This window comes from Aedes albopictus, chromosome 3 (assembly GCF_035046485.1).
Source record: "Aedes albopictus strain Foshan chromosome 3, AalbF5, whole genome shotgun sequence".
Classification (NCBI taxonomy): Eukaryota; Metazoa; Arthropoda; class Insecta; order Diptera; family Culicidae; genus Aedes; species Aedes albopictus.
The window spans coordinates 407,461,839-407,483,846 of record NC_085138.1 but is presented as its reverse complement, the minus strand read 5'-3'; the positions used below and the strand labels follow the sequence as shown (position 1 = coordinate 407,483,846).

General features: G+C 42.4%; 1 protein-coding gene across 1 annotated transcript in view; it reads left to right on the top strand.

Annotated features, from left to right (window-relative positions):
- The window catches only part of LOC109404008 (uncharacterized), a 107,237-nt gene that overhangs the window by 67,113 nt on the left and 18,116 nt on the right, over positions 1-22,008 (top strand). The window contains exons 2-3 of the mRNA XM_019676873.3: positions 7,869-8,069; positions 20,962-21,940. Coding sequence (XP_019532418.2) covers positions 7,869-8,069; positions 20,962-21,940 — 1,180 coding nt within the window. The remainder of the gene's footprint in view (positions 1-7,868; positions 8,070-20,961; positions 21,941-22,008) is intronic.

The window sequence follows — 22,008 nt, the reverse complement described above, 5'->3', positions numbered from 1 at the left end:
TATTCAATTTATAACTGTTAAACACTTGAGATGCACAGTATTTCCTACAATTATATACAATTATATACAATTGTGGAAATTTATTAAACATTCTCTATAAAAACATCATAAGAGACTACCGATGGTTATGATTTTGTCAATAAGTCAAAAATATATCAGTGGAGTTCTAGATGGAATTCTCGAAGTCATTTTAAAACCAAAAACCTTCTGGTGGATTATTGGCGTCTCTTATGTATTCATTGAAGGAATTTTTGAGGAATTTTCAAAACATTCAAAACATTCAAAAGCAGCCAATAGAAATGTTCAAATCACTTTTCCAAGACTTTTCATCAAAATTCAGCCAGAGAAATTCTTGAATTAATTTCCAGAAAAAAAAACAAGGAGAGACCTTGTGGGTTCTATTAATAATTTCTTTAGGAATTCTGTTGAGTTTTAACTTATAGTTTCCTTTCAGAATGTACAGATAATAAGCATAGATTTGAAAGAATCCGACGACAGCTTTTCTTGTAATTCCACGTCCACCTAGAACTTTTGCACGTCTTACATGCCTACATGTCTCAAGGTTATTGCGGTTTTCTAAGGAAATTTCATAAGTTCTACAAGTTCTGTGTTCAATCATACAAACGTAACTTAATAGTCAAAGATAACTTAACCCAGAAGAAAACGTCTACTTAATTATTAATTTTCACACATTCTAGTCATTTAATTTTGGATTGAAAAGGTGGCTAAGAATATTATTATACTCATACTAAAACTAAGCCATCCCCCCCTCCTTTAAAAAAATTCCAGCTATGCTAATGTCTAAATCTTCATTTTTTAAAAGGAAAAATATTGAACGTTTTTGTTGTCGAAAAACATGTTTTGGAATTCATGCCATACATTTATGTCTTCGGTTTTTGGAAAATTTATTTTTTCCCGGGATCCCGGGAAATCCCGGGATTTGAAAAATAAAAATCCCGAATCCCGGGATTTTTTTCGATCCGGGAAACAAGACCCTCTAATTGAAAGCTTTCAACATTCGCCACTGCTTGTTCAACTACCGTAAAGCTGGATGGGTTGACCGTGTTTATATCCAACGGTTTGGTCTTGTTACCGTTTATGGTAAGACCTGCCACCGAGGAGCGATCGGCAAGATCATCGAGCTAAGCATTCAGTACACGCTTTGCCAATATACGCAAATATTTGGATATTTGACATATCAGACGTTAGCAGACGTTTGCCGTTTGGCTATTATTTGTCAATGGTCAGTACACGAGTGACAAACAATCGGCAAACTCTTATTTGCACAAGCACATGTTTGCCACTCGAGTACATGACCAAATATTTGCTATGGATTACTACACGAATTTATACTGGCCTGCTTACTCTCATACGAAATTTGACGTTTGAGCGGTGTTGGCACCGCTCAAACGTCAAATTTTCTGTGAGAGTAAGCAGGCCAGCATACATTCGTGCAGTGGACCATATTTGCACAACAATGTTTTTGCAAATTTATTTGGTCAGTACACACATTACAAATTAATTTGTCTAATTTTGTCAAATATTTGCACATTTGGCAAAGCGTCTATTAAAACCTTTCTGCATATCAGAGCGCTGTTGAGCTAGTGCAGTAACGCCCTCAGCCAGTTCGAAGTCATTTATATGCTCCATGGTAATGGGCTGCCACAGCAACCGACGATTTGGTTGATGATCAACCGCACCTACCAGGATCTCGTCTAATACGATGAGGAATAGTAGCGGTGATAGCATACATCCTTGCCTCCTTCCATCAATGACCCGGATGGGATCGGACAAGACACCGTTGTGCAGTACTCTGTACGAAAATGTCCTGTACTGCGCCTGAGGGCTTCCCACATGTTTTCGTGATTGAGACGGTCGAAAGCTTTTTCATAATCAATGAACACCAGGTAGAGAACTTATTTATTTGCTCCAGGATGATACGGAGCGTGACATGGTTCACACAGGATCGTTCGGAACGCTACCTCCGGAGAGTGGCGTCAATCTTCTCCTGTATCCGATAAAGAAGCTTTGAGACCGATACACAGTAACATGATGCCCCGCCAATTATCGGATACAGCCAGATCACTCTTTTCTAAGATGCCTTGCATTTAGTCGGCCGAAAATGTCGCGGTTTCCCATATGTTGCAGAATAATTGATGCAGCAGTTGTGCAGATACTACGGGATTAGTTTTGAACATCTCGGCTGATATGCGATCGACCCCTGGAGCCCTGTTCAACTTCATGCTACGGATAGCTGTTTCTATATCCTGTTATGTTGGAGCTGCGGTGTTAACACGGGTAATTCGTCGAACTCTTGGCGGATCATGCTGAGGTGTTGATGGCGTGGCCGATACTTGGAAAAGGTTTCGAAAGTGCTCGAATCAGCGTTTCAACTGGTCAACTGGGCCGGTTGATAACTATTTAGACATATCTTTCACGTGACGTGAAACATCGTATAGAAGATGAACATCACCATCGACAGCTATGGAGTCCACCCACGCTCTTTTGTCCCATCTACAGGAGCGTTTCACTTCCTTCTCGAGAGCCGAATAGCGCTGACAGGCTACGGCTTCGGCTCCTTGTTTTTTCGCTCGCTCTGTCGTGGCGTTGGCGTTCCTTCGCTCCTCTATCTTCCTCCAGGTGTGATCTGTGATCCACTGCTTTCTCTCTCTGGGTGCGTAGTTCTCCGAAATTATTCTCGTAGGTAGTGATGAAGGTGTTCTTGGTGGCGCTCAATTGATCTCGGCTCGGAATATCCGCAACGCGGTTCTCCAGCACTTGATGGAGGACCTTTTCACCGCAGCGTCTTCCAGTCGGCATGTGTTGAACCGGCTCTCAATTTTCTCCTTTTGCCGATGGATCCTAGCGGTTCCGGGTCATTTGGCCGAATTCCGTTTGGCCAAACGCAATTTAACCGAAAGGGCCATTTGGCCGTAAAAAGAATAATGAACTTAGTGATCATGCCACTGTTCTTTGAATCAGTATAATTCTAAAGAACAGCCTATGAATAAAAAAAAAAATCTCCAACAAAATATTAACAGTTTCAATGCCAACTAGTTCTTGAATGGTAAAACTAGAAAGAATAGCATATGATTAAAAGATGGAAATACTTCTGATGATCATATTGCCGACTAGAATGTCAAACATTTTCTAAGAATTCTTTTGAACACAATTCGTCCAAACGGCATTCGGCCAACTGACCCATTCGGCCAGTTAGAATTCGGTCAAATGGCGTTCGGCCAAACGACAACGCCATAGTAAATTGAGCAGATTTCTGCACAAATTGGAATCGGTTGGGACTTTCGGCATAAATAATAGGGGGATTCACTTAACAGCGTAAACCGCTGATTAAAGATTATTCTGATTAAACATCGCGATCACCAAGGCAATCTTTGATTATTTCATTCGTAAATTCATGAAACATTTCAAAATGCAGAAAATCATGGCTTACGCAGCAATTCAAACAGTTTAGTGAGTCCCCTTAATAAGAATTTTCATCAAACGTTTTTATAAATTATCTTATGGCAACTCAAACCTAAACTTGCTGTAGTCTTGCCACCTTTATGGTAGTATTTTACTGTTACAGAAAAGGTATGATTCGGCAATCTGAACGAACGGGACCGGTTTTTTTTTTTGCAAACCGTTTTCGTAATAGTGCTAAACTGCATTTTTCTTTGTTCCTTCATTCATATTCCTGCGTATGTAATTTGGCTGTGCTGACTCGCCCAGGGAGAACTGCTGAGTTAGGTGCAACTAAAGAACTTTTTTTTAATTGAAATGTATGCCCTTTGCTTACAAGCGGAGTCCCTCGCAATAAAGCTGGGTTGGATTTCGTTTCCCACGTGATGATGCGGCACTGCTCTATTATGCTGAACTTGAAACCAATTTCTCGAGTGCAAATTGTTTTCAAAAAAACAATTTCCTCTGAGTTCAAGGTGATAGTTTGTGGTTTAGTGGGAGCTAATATCCAATTATCAATCTCCCCTTCTGCCCCACCATACGTGCGTTACAACTCGTATATGTGTTTCATCTTCTCCTCCGAGTCCGTTTGAGGGGGAGGTTATTTATAGAGCGGTGATGATATTCGCCACTCCACACCATAACCCCCTCCGATCACACCGATGTATGTACCTACTCCGACAGTGCGGATTGTGTCGTTTGAAATATATACATCCTCAGAAAAAAAAAGAAAAGCAACGCTTGCGAGGATGTTGACAAAGCCGGAGGAGGTTGTTTTCTCAATGTGTTTCGGTTCAGTCGTTTCCGCGAACCATCATCCATCGAGCAACCTTCACCCTCGAAAGTTGTTTTAATTAAGTTCATTTTTTTGGGTGCTGACCTTGCCATGCATGCTCGGATTTCGAACTGCCCAATTAAAATCCCATTATCATTTAGATGGAGTAGAAGGGTCTTCCTGTGGCATATCTGAGCTCTCATCCCACATCTAAGCTTTTAGAGCTGCTGTAGCAACGTAGCGGTGGAAGTCAAAGGAATATGGGCCTACCATCTAAGAGTAAGGTCTTCAGTTTTAAAAGCATAGCAAGTGATCATTTGAAGTTCATTGGAAATAATATGCGTACAGAGTTCATTTCTACCGGATGTCAGTAACCCAAATGTTGAACGCATCCTCATGTTGACCTACCTATTGTCACTAATTATTGAACGATTGACATTTACCACATTATGCCAAAGTGTACTAACAGGCTATATAAAAAACAAATTCATGGTGAATATCAATTGGCATTTTTCGAAGATAGTCCGTGACATTTACCTAAAATATTCGAAAAAGAGCGGGTTTTCCGTGACTTTCTTGAAGAACTGATCTAGCCGCAAAAGTTTTTCATATACCATATACTCAGGTTCAGCTTCTAAAATGAGCTGTAGGTGGTTAAATCAGATATGTCGAAATGACATTTTCAGCACTGGTTACAACTACAACGCTCCTGAAACTCTCTGAAATCCGCAGGAATACTCTAGAACGTCCTAGAAACACCATAGAATGTCCCTGAATCCCCCTAAAATGGCCTGAAACGCCCCTGTGACCCCCTGAAACGTCTGATACTCTCATTCTGAACATCCCATAAATCTCATGGGATGTCCCTGGAATACTGCTGACACCCCATGAAACCCATGAAATCTCTGTGACGCCCATGAAACCCCTTGACAACTGCTGGAACGTCCCTGGGACCCCCTAAAGTGATCTGAAATCCCCTGTTACACCCCTGGTACGCCCCTATAACAACCCTAAAACTACCTGGTACGCTTGAAATCCCTTGAAACACCCTTAAAACCCCCTGCAACATCCCGGAACGCCTCTGAAACCCCTTGAAGAAACCTGAAACATTTCTGAAACCCGGGATACCACTATATCAGCACTAATACTACTAAGCCTGCCTCTGTATCTACCCCAAGTCAAGTACTTCGTGTTGTTCGAGTTAATCGTCGAACCTTTCTTCACTGTCTCCCTCTTCAGAGGAGCATAAGCTTCCCCTACTGTGCTGCGATCGATCCCGTTGAGATCAGTATAGTCTCCAAAGCCTAGGATCATGCACGATTCTGCCCACCAGACCTACTAAGGACTGTTCAGTAAAGAAAGTGGACACCTTTTTTTCAATAGAGAATATTTATTTTCGAACAAATTCATAAGTTTATTTTTTATAAACGACAATCAACATACATGTGGCCGAATTCACGTGAGTTTGAACATTTACTTCGCATTTCTGAAGAACGCTCGGACTTTCCTCTTGATACCTCCCATTAGATTCTGCACAAGTTTCTCCGTAACCTTTCGCTGTGCCGCAGACCAAATTTTCTTGAAGCAATCAACAGAGCTTACTTCTCTTCCATCTTTCTTGAGATGCCGCTTAATTATTGTCCAGTATCTTTCCACAGGACGCAGTTAAGGGAAGTTTGGTGGATTTTGCCATTTTTCGACGAAATCGACTTTTTCCTTCTTGAGCATCTCTAGTGTAGAAGAAGCGTAATAAGCGGATGCCAGATCCGGCCAAAACAATGAAGGATCCGTATGTTTTCGGCTGATGGGTAGAAGTCGTTTTTTGATGCATTCCTCTCTGTTATTTTCACCGTTGATTTTTCCCGTTGTGAAATATGAAGAACTCTTTGAGCCGCATGAACAATTGGCTTGCCACACCAAAAACTTTTTCCCAATTTTTTCAGTTCTGATATACCCTACATCATGCGGCACATCTCTCCCCTGCTCAGCGTTAAAAATTGCGGTCCTGGAAGTAGTATACTAGTATGCCAATTCTCGAAATGCCAACTTTTTGGAACACCATTTGTGCAGAATTAAAAGCTAGTCGCTAAGCTTATCCGACCCATCGCTATAAATTTCTCACTTTTTTCCATTTTCTTTGAGTGTGTTGCTAAAGTGGACAATGTTCTTACACACTGAGCAATAATTCACATTTTTTTGTTTAGTTTTAACTTTAAACTATTGGTGAACAGATGTCCACTTTCTTTAATGAACAGTCCTTATTTGCCCATTCGCAAGGTCACAAGTGGCCACTTCGTCTGCGATCTGAACACCTGATTGGGGTACATGCTACGTTGCGTTTCGCCGTAAAACCATGATCTAACATTATCTGCCAAAGCTTCTCTCTTTTCGTTGAATCGCACGCTGCTTTTCAATCAATGAGCAGATGATGAGTCTGCAAGTTATACTCTTAGAATGTGTCTGTAGGAACCAGTGCTGAAAATGTCATTTCGACATTTCGTGATTCAATCACCTACAGCTCATTCCAGAAGCTGAACCTGAAAATATTGTATATGAAAAACTTGTGCGGTTAGATCAGTTCTACAAGAAAGTCACGGAAAAACCGCTCTCACTCTAATATTGAAGGTATTTTCAGGTTCAGCTTCTACATTTTCAGCACTGATAAGAATATTTGCACTTGAAACATTTGATCCGTCGTCGATCGGTTCTCACGAAAACCAGCCTGATTTTCGTCGACGAAGGCATCCTCAAGAAATCTCAATCTGTTGAACAGGATACGCGACAGTATTTTATACTCAAAATTTAAAAGTGTAATCCCACTGTATTTAGTACACTCCAGTATGTGCCCAACTAACTGGTGGGAAACTCTTTATCCTTCCATATCTTAATAGGAATCTGGTAGATTGATTGATGTAGCTTCCTCGCTCAAGAAGTTCGAAATGAATCTTGTAGTTCCCAGCAACCTTGTTGATTTTCAGGTCCTTTAGGATTTTCTTGACTTTATCCAGTGTTGTCCACTGCTTGATCGTCATAAATTAAGTTTATCCTGTTCTGTGTTACCCTTTAATAAATCTTTGGAAGACATTGAAGTTCTTTAATACTTTTTAGATTGGACTTTCTTCCTCCTTCATTTTAGGTACGTTGACTGAAATTTACGTTGCATTGCATTGTACTCATCATCGTCCGTCCGTCAATGCGGTTCATAATCAAACACGGTCAAGTCACTTTGTGTGGTGTTAAGTGTTTGATCATGGTCCGTTTTCCCTATCAATTTGAATACTTATACTACTCGCTAATAGTAGCTCAATCCGCGCAATCGGCAAGTTGGATTCCGCATTGTTCCGTCCGTGCATCGACTACGCGTAGAATGGCGATTGATGACCCTTTCTTCAACTTCGTCTTTCTTATCCGTCCGTAACGATAAGAAAGAATTCGCCTCATACCTACGTCTTAGGAAAAATTCATTGATTGGATTTTGCAATTTACTCACATATGAATCGATCAGCAGCAGCATGCACTCGTTGATTACCTACTTGCGCTTTGTTATATCTCCATTTGTTACGATTATTCATTAGCAATACGATAGGACTATGTGCAGTGTGATTGAACGTCTATTCTTTTCTTTCCCTTTCAGGCCCTCGGTCCCATCCGGTGCTCCAGCGTAGACGTCCGGTTCGACGGGCTGCTGCAGAAGGAACGCGTCTTGGACGAATGGGAACTGAGCCGCTGTAGACACTGTGATAGTTTTGTGTTTGCACGGCACGTGCTGGATGATGGCAATGCCGATGGAACCGTCTCTGCCATGATCACCTGCCTGATCAATCCGTCATTGATGGTAAGCCTATATAGTATCATTTCACAATTGTGGATAATAGCTGGATGTTTTACTCTGCGATCTTCATTGAATTCCTTATCTGATCAATGACAAAGCCTTAGGTAGTATCCCGATCAGATTCAGTGCGCCTTATTAAAAGGAGCTTTATATGATTCTTAGTAAAACCATACAGATTTTACTGCTACCAAAGGCCATTTCTCGCCATAACACTCGGTTCGTGGCTGTAGTATTCCATCCTCGGACAAGATCCACATTTGCAAGATTGTACTGCACCTTTCCTGCCCATCTACCATGCTGCCTTCCAGATCTTCTTGCACCATCCGTATCTCCTGCGAACACCAGCTTGGCACGGTTATTGTCCAGCATTATCATAACATGCCCAGCGCATCGTATCCTTCCAGCTTTTGCGACCTTCCGTATACTAGGTTCCCCGTAGAGTGCAGCGAGCGTTTTGCGGCTGTTCGAGTCCGTATGAAGTTTATTAACTTCTTTTCTCGATCAGCCTAGATAGCTGTGTAGTGTCGGTAGCGATTGTCTCAATTGGCTAAGAATAACACTACGGACCGCCTGTTCCGGTGGTAAGAATCCACCAACAGGTGACCCCTAATTCATGGTGTGATGCGGCTTTATGCTTACCGTGCCTAGGAATGAATGGCTAGGGGGGTCTAATAAAAACCTAACCGCTAACGGAGCCTGTGGAGTACCAGGGCGCCCTCCACAGTATGTAGCCCTTACTGCGCTAACCGGAGCAATGGTGCAGTGGACCTTGTGTTTCTCCGAGACAATCAGCTGCCCTTCTTTAGTCTCACTTGAGGCTAAATAAGGGCGGGATTATGAAGATGTTGTTAATAAGTTTAAATTTTCACCTATATGGTTTCGCATTATGCGATTTACACAGTGTATTCTGTGTATCCTCGCCTTTGGCGTTTTCCAATCGATACCGATTTGGTTTTATTGTTGCTGTTCTTTGTTGTGCTGTTGTTGCGAAGAGTTTAATCTTACCTAGTTTGGGTAGTGGCTACGGTTAAGATAGCTCAGATCAATCTTCAGCATAAAAGAACAGCAACGATCAATCTTTGCAGACTTATGCAAAATGGTACAGCCAAGTGGCCTTGGTAGCCGGGGCCCGTGGCGTAGTTGGTCACACGTTCGCTTCATATGCGGAAGGTCATGGGTTTGATTACCAGCCCCGGCACTTGCAATTTTTCGTCAGTTGCTCTTCACCGAGAGCGGCTGACACTGACCCTCCTCTGAGCCCCATGGCTCAAACGGACCCGGATACCTGGACATCGGCGAATTGCTTCTCATAATGGACCCCCAATCGGACTGGAAAGGAACAACGGCAACCTATCATCCTTGTGCTCATCATTCTACCTTGTAGAGTAGAAAAGTGAAAGCAGCAGAAAGGCAACCAGTTCGATAAAGTATAACACAATACATCTAGGCTCTGTACAATACTGTAGGTACAGCTGTCAATTGAAATCGCTCACGTAATGCCCAAGTGGACAATAGAGCTGTAAATTAGGTTAAGTGATTAAGAATAAAAAAAAAAGTGGCCTTGGTACAAGAACCTTACTTTCGTAAGGGAAATTTCTATCTAGGAAACCTTGTGAACCCGGTGTTTGCCACTTTCAGTAAACATGAAATAGCAAACTCGCGTGTCATGCCTCGAGCCTGTGTGCTTGTCAACAACGCAATAGTTGCTACACTCATCTCTGAACTAACCACCAGAGATGTATGTGCTATCACAATTGATGTATCTGTTGGAAACCTCAACAGGAAATACGTCTATTGTTCTGTGTATTTACCGCATGATGAACCATCCCCTACGGATGCTTTCAAACAAGTCATCGCATACTGCACTTCAAAAGGCCTTCCGCTAATTGTTGGCAGTGATGCTAATGCTCACCATATCATCTGGGGCAGCTCAGACATTAACTTGAGAGGCTCCAGTTTGATGGAGTACTTAAGTAGTACAGATCTTGCATTACTTAACATAGGCAACCGCCCAACCTTCATGGTATCTGCTAGAGAGGAAGTGTTAGATATAACGCTTTGCTCTAGCAGAATTAGTCACGAGCTGACCAATTGGCATGTGTCAGATGAAGAATCTTTATCTGACCATCGCTACATCTTTTTTGAACATTTAAATGTTACTTCGCAAACATTGCGTTTCAGGAATCCTCGGTCAACAAACTGGGATCTTTATACTGATTTGGTTGCAGCCAAATTTCATGGATATTCACCATCCATTGACACTCCAAGTGATCTAGATGATGCCGTTGATACTACAACGGCCTTCATCATGGAAGCTTTTGAAGAAGCATGCCCTCTAGGGTCTGTGAAGATCACAAGAGGAACCCCTTGGTGGAACTCTGATCTGGCGAAACTCAGGAAACAATGTAGAAAGAGTTGGAACAGACGACGTTCGGCTGGTTCGGACGCTTTCAGGTCGGCTCGCAAGGCCTACAGGAAAGCTCTCCGGTCTGCTGAACGATCCGGCTGGAAAAACCTTTGTACAAATGTTTCCAGCTTGAGTGAAGTCAGGCGGTTAAACAAAATCCTTGCGAAATCTAAGGATTTCCGGGTGAACGAACTTCGTTTGCCAAATGGCGATCTGACTTCCTCTGATGAGGAAGTTCTGGAATGCTTATTCAGCACACACTTCCCTGGATGTGTGGATATTACATCTTCGGATGATCCTGATGTCTTTTCTTGTAGTTATGATTCTTTAGCTTCGGCTCGGAGTATTGTAACTATAGAATCGATTGAGTGGGCTTTTAATAGCTTTGCTCCTTTCAAATCTCCTGGGGCAGATGGGATTTATCCTATTTTGCTTCAGAAGGGATTTGATTATTTCAAACATTTTTTTGAAAAAATTACTTGTTTGCAGTTTTGCTACAGGGTATATTCCCAAATCCTGGCGGGATATTACTGTATAGTTTATTCCAAAAGTGGGTCGTGCGTCGTATGAAGAAGCAAAGAGTTTCAGACCTATCAGTTTGACCTCTTTTCTTATGAAATGCTTAGAACGCATTGTGGATCATCACATCCGTGATGTTCATCTGGCCAACGTGCTTCTTCATGTGAACCAACATGCCTACCAATCTGGTAAGTCCACTGTGACTCTTTTACACAAGGTTGTTTACGATATCGAGAAAGCATTCGCTCAAAAGCAATCTTGTTTGGGTGTTTTGTTAGATATCGAGGGTGCCTTTGACAACGTGCCTTTCGATGCCATATTGGAAGCCGCACGTAGTCATGGTATATCTCCAATGATTTCCAATTGGATTCACCAAATGCTCAAAAACCGATATCTCTTCTCGACATTGCGTCTAGCAGGGATTAGGAAATTGAGTGTTTGTGGATGCCCCCAAGTCTTATCACCGCTTTTGTGGAATCTCGTAGCAGATACGCTATTGAGGCAACTCAATAATAGCGGTTTTCCTACTTATGGTTTTGCCGAACACTACCTAACATTGTTAGTTGGTATGTGCATCAGCACCCTTTTCGACCTGATGCAAAACGCCTTTCAGGTAGTTGAGGGTTGGTGTCGCCAATATGGCCTTTCGGTTAATCCGAGTAAAACATCTATTGTTCTTTTCACGGAAAGGCGAAACCGTAATGGCGTTCGACCTTTGCGTCTCTTTGATTCTGAAATCGATGTGACTGAACAGGTAAAGTACGTTGGAGTCATTCTCGATTCCAAGCTTTCCTGGACACCTCACATTGAGTTCAGAATCAAGAAAGCTTGTATGGCCTTCGGGCAATGCCGGCGTACTTTTGGTACAACTTGGGGTCTAAAACCCAAGTATATCAAATGGATTTACACAACTGTGGTTCGGCCAATATTGGCTTATGGATGTCTTGTGTGGTGGCAAAAGGGTGAAGTGAGAACGGTCCAATCAAAATTAGGCCATCTCCAAAGGATGTGCTTAATGGCGATGCCTGGAGCGTTCTCTTCAACACCTACGGCAGCGCTAGAAGTTCTCTTTGACGTTGCCCCACTACACATTCATCTCAAACAAGAAGCCCTTTCTTGCACTTACCGGTTACGGGAACTCGGTCTACTAGAGGAAACTCCTGTGAACCGCACATCAACACACACCTCGTTGTTTCCACTTTTAGTGAATTGGGACAAAATTGTCCTTGCTCCAAGTGATCTTACAATTGCTTGTAATTTTCCATATAGGACATTTTCCACGAAATTCCCTTCCCGGGAAGAGTGGACATCTGGTTATCTGGAAAGAAGTATTTCAGACGGCATCGTATGTTACACTGATGGCTCCCTTCTCGAAGGTCGAGCAGGTGCTGGTGTTTATTCTCGTGAGCTAAGGCTGTATCAGTCTTACTCACTTGGTAGACACTGCACCGTTTTTCAGGCCGAAATCTTTGCTCTTATGTGCGAAGTGCAATCAGCACTTCAGCAGCACGTAATGGGCAAAGTAATATACTTCTGTTCAGATAGCCAGGCTGCTATTAAAGCACATGCTTTGGCCAACTCCAGGTCGAAGATAGTTATCGCTTGTCGAACTCAAATCGAGGAGCTGAATTCAGCAAACGCTGTTCACCTTCTATGGGTACCTGGTCATTCTTCCATCGCTGGAAATGAATTGGCTGATGAGTTAGCTCGCTCTGGAGCATCACATGACTTCATTGGCCCTGAGCCAGCTATTCCGATATCGAAGTGTTGGATTAAGCTTCAGATTCACACCTGGGCAGTCACTCAACACAGACAATATTGGAATAGTTTGGAGTCATGTCGTCAAACTAAATTGTATAGTGCTGAGCCATCTCTACGGGTGGCGAAGTATCTAACTAAGCAGAATTGCAGCATGCTGGTCAAAGCATTGACTGGCCACTGCCGACTCAGCTATCACATGGCGAATATTCAGCAAGCTGATTCATTTGCCTGTGATAGCTGTGAATCCGATTATGGAACTTCGTATCATTTGATGTGTAACTGTCCAGTTTTCGCGCAACTGCATTTCCGAGTATTCGGTAAACACTTATTAAGTGAAACTGACTTCAGAAACCTGAATCTTCAGGATATTCTGTTGTTCTTAACCCGCTGTGGTAAAGAGCTATAGGCTCTCTTTCGCTTTATGCGTTATTACAGTGCCCTTTTCAGGGCGCTGTTTGAACCCATTGTGGTACGCTTGTGCGTTAGTAAAATGATTCAATTTTGAGAGTGAATCGCTACCGATTCACTCTCAAAAAAGAGTCGACTCTTTTGACCGATTCAGTAACTCTTTTCCGTAATTTGATGAAAAATGTTATTTTTCGATGTTAGCCGACTTCTTTTTATATGTCCAGTTTTCATATTCGCAAGGTATGGACGTCGACTCGGCCGTCGACGCAATAAATACAGGATACACAGATTTTCGTTTTTTCCACTAAAGAGTCGAATCACTAGCGCGAGTCGGACATATAATATGCGAATGAAAAATGATCGATTGGCAAAGATTACGATGTTCTGTGTCTAAACATCAGTTCAGTACGCAGTTAATCCAGCTATTTTCGGCACTCGTACTCGTAATAAACTTCAGCGAATCGTAACTCTTTTGAAAAGAATCGTGATTCACTCGCACGGTTTCACGAATCGGTTCTTTGAGTCGACTCGCGAGTGAGTTACCCATCCCAAGTAATATTTTTTAGTCAAATAGACTAGAAGAGGTTCTTACAACCATCATAAAACCAAAATAAAAGGTATGATATTTTATGACGGTTTTCAAAACCTCTTCAAGACTAAATGGTCATCAAAATGTTACTTGGGCATGTCTAGTTAGTACCCTCTTCCAGGGTATTTTTCCTATTTCCCTACCTGTCCCTATCCCCATCCAAATCCTTTTTCCTTCCTCTTCCCTCAGGTAGATGATGAAATAGGCTGTTATTTTGGCGATGGCACAAATGTCCCAAATGGAGGATAACGTGCCTCTGGAGCCGGCCTTCTGATACCTGATACCTGCGATCTTCATTGAATTCCTTATCTGATCAATGACAAAGCCTTAGGTAGTATCCCGATCAGATTCAGTGCGCCTTATTAAAAGGAGCTTTATATGATTCTTAGTAAAACCATACAGATTTTACTGCGACCAAAGGCCATTTCTCGCCATAACACTCGGTTCGTGGCTGTAGTATTCCATCCTCGGACAAGATCCAAATTTGCAAGATTGTTCTGCACCTCTCTTGCCCATCTACCATGCTGCCTTCCAGAATTTCTTGTACCATCCGGATCTCCTGCAAACACCAGCTTGGCACGGTTATTGTCCAGCATTATCATAACATGCCCAGCGCATCGTATCCTTCCAGCTTTTGCGACCTTCCGTATACTAGGTTCCCCGTAGTGTGCAGCGAGCTCGTGGTTCATTTTTCGCCGCCACATACCGTACTCCTGTACACCGCCAAAGACGGTCCTGAGCTTCCGACGCTCTAGAGAACCATCAGCGTTTTGTACATGGTGCATTTGGTGCGTGGGTGAATCTTTTTCGACCACTGGTTCTTGTGGAACCCATAGATCTGACTTCCACTGATGATGCGTCTTCGTAATTCACGACTAATGTTGTTGTCTGTCGCTAATGAGGATCCGGAAATATCCCCGTTTATCGTAATACTGCTGCCTAGACTGGTCCTGTTATTCGCGGTTCCGCCTGCCAGCATGTAATTCGGTTTTGTGGCGTTCCCTATCAGTTCGATCTTTGCTGCTTAACGTTTCAGGCAGGTATACAGTTCTGCCACCGCTCCAAATGTTATAGCAATAATATCCATGTCATCCGCAAAACAGACAAATTTTCCGAATATCGTGAAAATCGTGCCCCGGATGTTGAGCCTGACTCGTCGCATAACACCTTTCAGGGCGATATTGAACAGCAGGCATAAGAGCCTATCACCTTATCAACCTGATGGTTTGTTGTAGCAGGTTGAGTAGAAATCGCTGAACGCTGAATTCCTTCGGTAGAACATAAAGTTGCTATCTCATGACAGAAGTCTGGCTACTCGACGAACTCAAGTCCGGTCATCAGTTCGCTCAACTCCCTTAGGCTGTCGACGGAAGATGATCTGTACTGGAATACCCAACTAACATTTATTGTGAATGTAAACGTCAACAAAGCGTCCTCAATACGGCTTGATGCTGATTTACTGTGTTGTACATATGGATGGAAGCTTCTATGCAAGCCCTATACCAATGAATCTGGCGAACTTAATCCACATGTATATGCTGTGCGAGCAGCTTCTATGCCACGAAGTCATAGCTCTTTTCTCGGCTCCTATGTAACCACTGACTGAATAACATCTTGAGAAGGCGCTTTTTCAGCCTTTTCGCAGTTGTTAAATAATAGTTATACGGCATCCTCAAATTAATCGATTAAATATAATTAGGTTATGAATACCGTGACGCAATACATGTGAAACTAAAATTAGTTAGTTTTTAAATACATAATAGTTATACGGCATACCCAAATTAATCGATTAAATATAATTAGGTTATGAATACCGTGACGCAATACATGTGAAACTGGAATTATCGCTTTTAAAATTGAATTATTAAAGTGCTTACCGCTACTTGGAATCGAACTCCCGATCTCCGTATCCACTGGTCCCGATGATGTCCTCGCTTCCACACTGCTATATATAAATAGCATAGAAAATAGCCCGTTTTGTTTTACTCCAGACAAGGCTTTATAGTTGTGCCACAAGAAACCTTACCCAACTTCATCTTGCTGCAAAAGCTAGTGAAACGTCAAACGCAATAATGTTCACATTGAACAAGCTGTGTGGTTGCGCCAACAGGTTCTTCGTCTTGAATGAATGTTCTTTAAACAGCTACGAAATGCTGCTGTTTTGTGTATTTGGGAACATTACAAAACGTACTGTATAAAAGCAGCTGTTGTTTTGGCTGGGACTCTTACTCGATTTACACATCTTCCGGCAAACCTTCCGGCATTGAATAAAAGTACAATAAAAGCAAAAGCTGTAAAGAATTTGTGTAGTAGCTATATATCCTACTTGAAGTTTGTTTTGACAGATGTCAAAATGTTTGATAGATGTTTACTTCCGACAAGCCGTGTTGGTATACCAACAGTTTCTTTATTACAGCTTCTTGCTGTTATGAAATCGCATAACGGCCTTCAAAGCGCTGCTGGTTTGGGGATTATTACGAAAAAAATATAATGAATCCCTACAAATGCATATTAAAATATAACATATTATAGTGGAACCTTACAAATGCGTAATAAATTAGGACAACACATATGAACATACACAACACAGAACATAAATTTTGCCCTGTTACCCTAATGGATAACAATTTCCGATGGCAGGATGACGAGGTTTCATTAATGTTGTTGGTCCATCAGTCAACCCTGTAATCGTATTTTCTCTGGCAGGTTGCCTTTCGTTCGCAGCACTAGTTGCTTTCATAGCTTGAATTTGGTCTAGGAATTTCTAATCCTAAGGGGGCATCCTGAATCAGATTTTAATGTGAGACGTCTACACCTTGATGTCCCTGCTAGGGAAGGGTCTACACATGTCTTCCAGTTATTAATCGCCCGAAATTACCTAAATGTAGGCCATCAAAATGATATCACTGATTTCTCATAGTGCCCTATCATTTCAGAGCACTATAAATGTGCATTAAACTTGCTTAAAAGTTTACAAGTTAAAAACATTCGTACAACACAATAAATAAAACTTGTAATAGGATTTGTCAGTATAACGAATTGTACTATACAGGGTGCGTGCGATATTTTTGCACTAAATCATATCGTAATCATAAAACACGTTTTAAAAATAATTCGACAATAGATCTATACTAAATGATTTTTTCGCGAACAATTGTGATTATTTCAATGATTTAGGAAGAAAAAAGTGGTCCTTATATCGATAACCTTTTTTGAACGATCCTGAGAACCGCTGCAAGTCCGTTTTAGTGTTGTTCTGTATATTTTGGTCAGCAATTGTGTTATTTTAGGTAAAACTAGAATATTTTTTGTACGAGGATCTCCAATGGTATCATCGTTATGTGTGCCGTTCAAAAAATATCCCATAAATTTGAAAAAGAAGTTTCTAGAAGACGAAAATGCGAACAACTTGAGTATAAATATATGGAGCAGCTGCATACTATCTGCATTTTCTCAGCTGTCAAGAACGCTATGAAGCTGATTTTTTCAGTGTAGTTGGGGGATTCCATAGGCTTGTTACCTACAAAAAAACTACATCGCTGGAATGGAAGATAGCGGAGAAATAACTGGAAGAAGTCGGAAATTCTAATTTGAACAATGGTATTCTACTAGGGCTGCTCAAACATTTACGAGAAAATTTAAAACTAAAATATCCTAAGTCTGACCACCTCAATTTGCTGTTTTAGACTCCCATAAGCTACAGCACAAATTTGAGCTGAATTGATAAGGTCTTAGGTATCGCTCGACTAGTCTGAAGTTTATATGGTAAAACTGGTACAAATATGTGCAGGAATGGCATAGTTTTAGTTTTCTGCCACTAGATGGCGCTGGAAGCGTTCAATAGCCCTTATTTTTAGTATTATTATAGGGAATTCTATGCGGAACATCTTTGTTGAAGACCGCTAAGAGATCCGATGCTTGCTAAAAAAAAAAGTTGTACCCTAGACTTAGTGTATCGAAAAAAAACAACCAGTTTTTATTGATGCTATTCGATAATGTGTTAAAATCACCACGTCAAAATTATTTAAATTATAATTTTTGAAGTATATCTGTATCATTACGTCTCGTGTATCATTATCGGGCTTTTACACATTACATTTTACTGATCTCGTCTTATTTACACAACAAATAGTAGAACCCGAAATGTTATTGGGCGCGCTAGTGTAAAACATAGGATCTGAAAATATTTTCTCATACCACCACGTTTTTTCACAGTTCACCAGAAATATGGTTCATTTGATGATGTGGGATTTATATTTTTATTGCAACCCTTTGATGAAATATTCCTGTTTGAAGGTTAGTGCAAAATTACCGCACGCACCCTGTATAGTAGCAGCTGTTTTGTTAGTGGGGACTCCTACTCGATTTGTTCAAGTTTTCACATCTTCCGGGAAATCTCCCGGAGTTGGAATAGAGTGGAGTAAAGGCAACCCAGTAGCAAGTGAGAGATTTCTGAAAACCGAGTTTGGTAGCACCATACTTGTTTTGCAGTCGTGTATTAGCTTATGATTTATATTTGACAAGCTTCCCTTTTATTCAGCGTTGACTGTTTTTATTCGATGATTACACAACAGAAAGCAAATGACTGAAGCTTATAGCGCTGAAAATGTTAGTTGGGTATGACTTTGTAGGCGGCATTTAAAATGGTGATCCCCCGGAATTTCTCACACTGCAACTTGTCACCTTTCATGTAGATGGGGAAAGTGACCCTTTCCTTCTACTCCAAATTTCATGGATACTCACCATCTGTTGACACTTCAAGCTTTTTGTATCTATGTCCAGCTGGTATGATATTATTGTAAAGTTTTCCCCGAAAGAGGGACGTGCGTTGCATGGAGAAGCAAGTAGTTTAAGGCCTATCAGCTTGGCTTAACTTCTGAAATGCTTGCAATTAGAATGCACTCGTGATGTTCACCTGGCTAAACCTACATGCTTACCACTTTTAAAAGTTCACTGTGACTCTTTTACATCTATGACTCGTAGCGATGAGTCTAAGCCGAATGAAGCATTCGCCGGCACTGGTCACGGTCCTGGGTCAATCCAATAACTTCCATTCGTTTTAGCTTGTCGTCATACGAGCTACGTGCCCAGCCCACCGCTGCCTGTCGTGTTTTTTTTTTCGCTTCACTATATACTTCCATTTGTAGTTCATGCGACACCGCCAGATATCGTCCCCCAGGCTCTCCGATCAACTTTTCTCAACATCAGAGTCTTGTACAACACGAGTTTTGTTTTCGTTCGCAGCCTACGGGACTTCAGCTGGTTTTGCTGACTGAAAAGGACCAGATTCGCAGCCGTAATCCGACTTCTCACCTCGCGTCTAACATTATTATCGCTCGTCACTAGAGTATTGCTGACTGCACCCCAAATTGGACTGACACAACAGTGTGCACACACCTTCAAAGTGTGATTACAGTGCAGGGTTACGTCGGATCGAGTTGAGGTCTTCGGTGCCCTTATTCCTTGTAAATGGAGGAATAAGTGCACCGAAGATGTCGAGACGATCTGAGGCAAATGCGCACTTTTATCACACTTTTTAGGCGTGCCAAAAAAAGTGTGATAGTCCAATTTGAGATGAAGTCTGCAATACCATGATAAACAAATTCGTCCACAACACCAAACTTTTCACCAGCCAGCACTACTTCGTCGCCATCAGCAATCATGTAGGTACTTTGTCTTTGTGGTGGTAATCGTAAGTCCAATCCTCGCAGTCTCCCTCTTACCTCCGAGAACCTCTCATCCACGGCCCGGTTTTTGAACTAGACGATATCGATATCGTCCGGGAAACCCAGGAGCATATGCGACCGCGTGATAATGATTGCGCTTCTTAGCTCTGCTTCAGTTCGTCTATGGTTACGTAAACATTTAATCTGTCGTTGATCGATGCTCACGAAAACTCCCCTGAGATTCACAGTCGAAGGACTGCTCAATCAGCCTCAATCAGTTAAACATAAATCCGGACAAAATCTTGTACGCTGAATTGAGTGTTATTCCTCTGTAGTTCGCGTACCCCTGCCAATACCTTTTCTTGTACAGAGAGCAAATGAGACCATCCAACCAACTAGCAGACTGTTACTCCTATATCTTCAATATAATACGGTGTAAAAGTTGATACAGCTGGTCACTACCGTGCTTGAGAAGTTCGGTCGAGCATTCGTCCTTCCCTTATTGTTCATAAGTTTTCTAATCGCTGACTTGTCCTTGTCCAGCGTTGGAGGCTCAACAGCCTGTCCGTCATCGTCGATTAGAATTCTGTCTGTCGCTCTTCCTTTCCCACCATTCAACAATACCTCGAAGTACTCTCTCCTCCCGGAAGCCACCATTGTTTTATCTGTCAGCAAGTTTCCATCACGGTCGTTGCACATGAGGGGAGAAAGGCCCTGTTTTTCTCCGCACGCCATTGACCGTTTTCTTAAAACCTCCGCATACCATTCTGCTCCATACTCTCTTGTGCCTGAGCAATCACATTTTCCTCAAGCTCCCTTATCTTTTTACGGTGGATTCGCTTTTCGGTTAGTTTCGCTTCCAGCATCCGGCTTCTGATAACATTCGTCTTGTCCGTTACCTTCTGGCATTCCTCGTCGAACCACTCGTTTTGAAATGAATGAAACAACATTAATTCAAGACATGCTGCGACAGAGTATACTGATGTATTACGGAAAATGGAGGAAGTGATGATGTATTCGCTCGCTCGATTGTAAATTTCACTGGGTTTTCGCGAGTTCATATCTGTAGGAAGAAAAGTTACATCAGCATAGACACCATTTTGATCGCGGATTGCCGACTGTTAGGGATAACGTGGTGATTGCTCATTTCTAAAAAGTTGAGGTGCGGATAAGCGTCATGCCGGTGTATACCTTTTGTTTTATATACAAAACGTTGTGACTACCACCGTATTTCCATACTTGTTTCTGCATTGCTTAAACGCTTAAGGCCGCACGGGACGACGTGTAATTTTTCCTATCTTCCCTCTCTTTCTAACAATTTGCCTCGCGATTTTGAAGAAGCAAATATCAATTTCCACTGCACTGACGTAGCTGAAACTTTAGTCGATTGTGCACCACAAGTGAGCAGATGAACGATCAAATTTCTAGTCAATAATGTGAAGTAGAAGTTGAGATTTGCATCTTACTAGCAACAGAGCAATGGCGGACGATTCAACCACCGTCCCGTCCGGCCTTAAACCTTTATTTTTTTTTTTTGATTTTCAGACGAACGTCGAGCAGCTGAATGCCCGCATGACCGACGGCAACTACTCCCACGCGTTTGGTATCGTGCTTAACGGATCAAGCCTCAGCTACAGCGACTTGACCGGAAAGGGCAAGCTGCTCAGTAAAGTGAGTGATAACCAATTCGTACAGCGGTTCCGTGCCTACATGGAGCAGGAAACGGAAGCCGCCAACGAGCGCATTCAGCGCTTCACCGAACAGGAATTTGCCGTCCTCAAGGTGAAACGGGAACGTGCCGAACAGGACTGCCTGATTCTGGCCAAACTAGCGGCGGCGGCAGCAAACAACCAACAAGTACCTGATGAGCTACTGCTGGTACGCAGCAACAGTACCAGCATCAACAGTAGCAACAGCAACACCAGCGGTGGACTAATGGGGTCTCAGCAAACCGTCGTCCCGCCTACTGTGACTCCACCGACGACCACCGCTCCTAGCAATGCGACCAACGTGAACGACACGAGCGTCAACAGTCAACTGGAAACACCCCCACCCACACCGGAATACATGCCCATGTCCACCGGTAATAGTCCACCGATGACAGGCACTGCAAACAGTGCCGGCAACACCCGGTCATCCTCCTCAATGGTTGATCAATCCTCGTATTCGTCTCCTAACGCCACGAGGTTCAACGGCCAAACTCCCAACAGAGCGAACCTTAGTTACAACAATGTCGATAATCATCCTTATCACAGCAGCAACAACAACAACAATAATATCGTTAGTTTTAACAACTCCCGAGGTGCCATGAGTAGACAACAACAACAACAACGACCAGTTGCTATCTCGATGCAACAACATTCCAGTACAAATTCGATGACGGCGCTGCAACCGCAGCAGCAGCAGCAGCAGTATCGCATGACATCCTACGAAACGGACTGCATGTTCGACATTGACGGCATGGAGAACGACAACTCGCCGCTCTCGAATGCGCTGTCGGACGAGGAGGAACTTGGATTCGATGGTAAGCTTTCGGTAACACCATGATCGACACGTGTCAATCGACGTCATCTTCTCTTTTTTTCCACACAC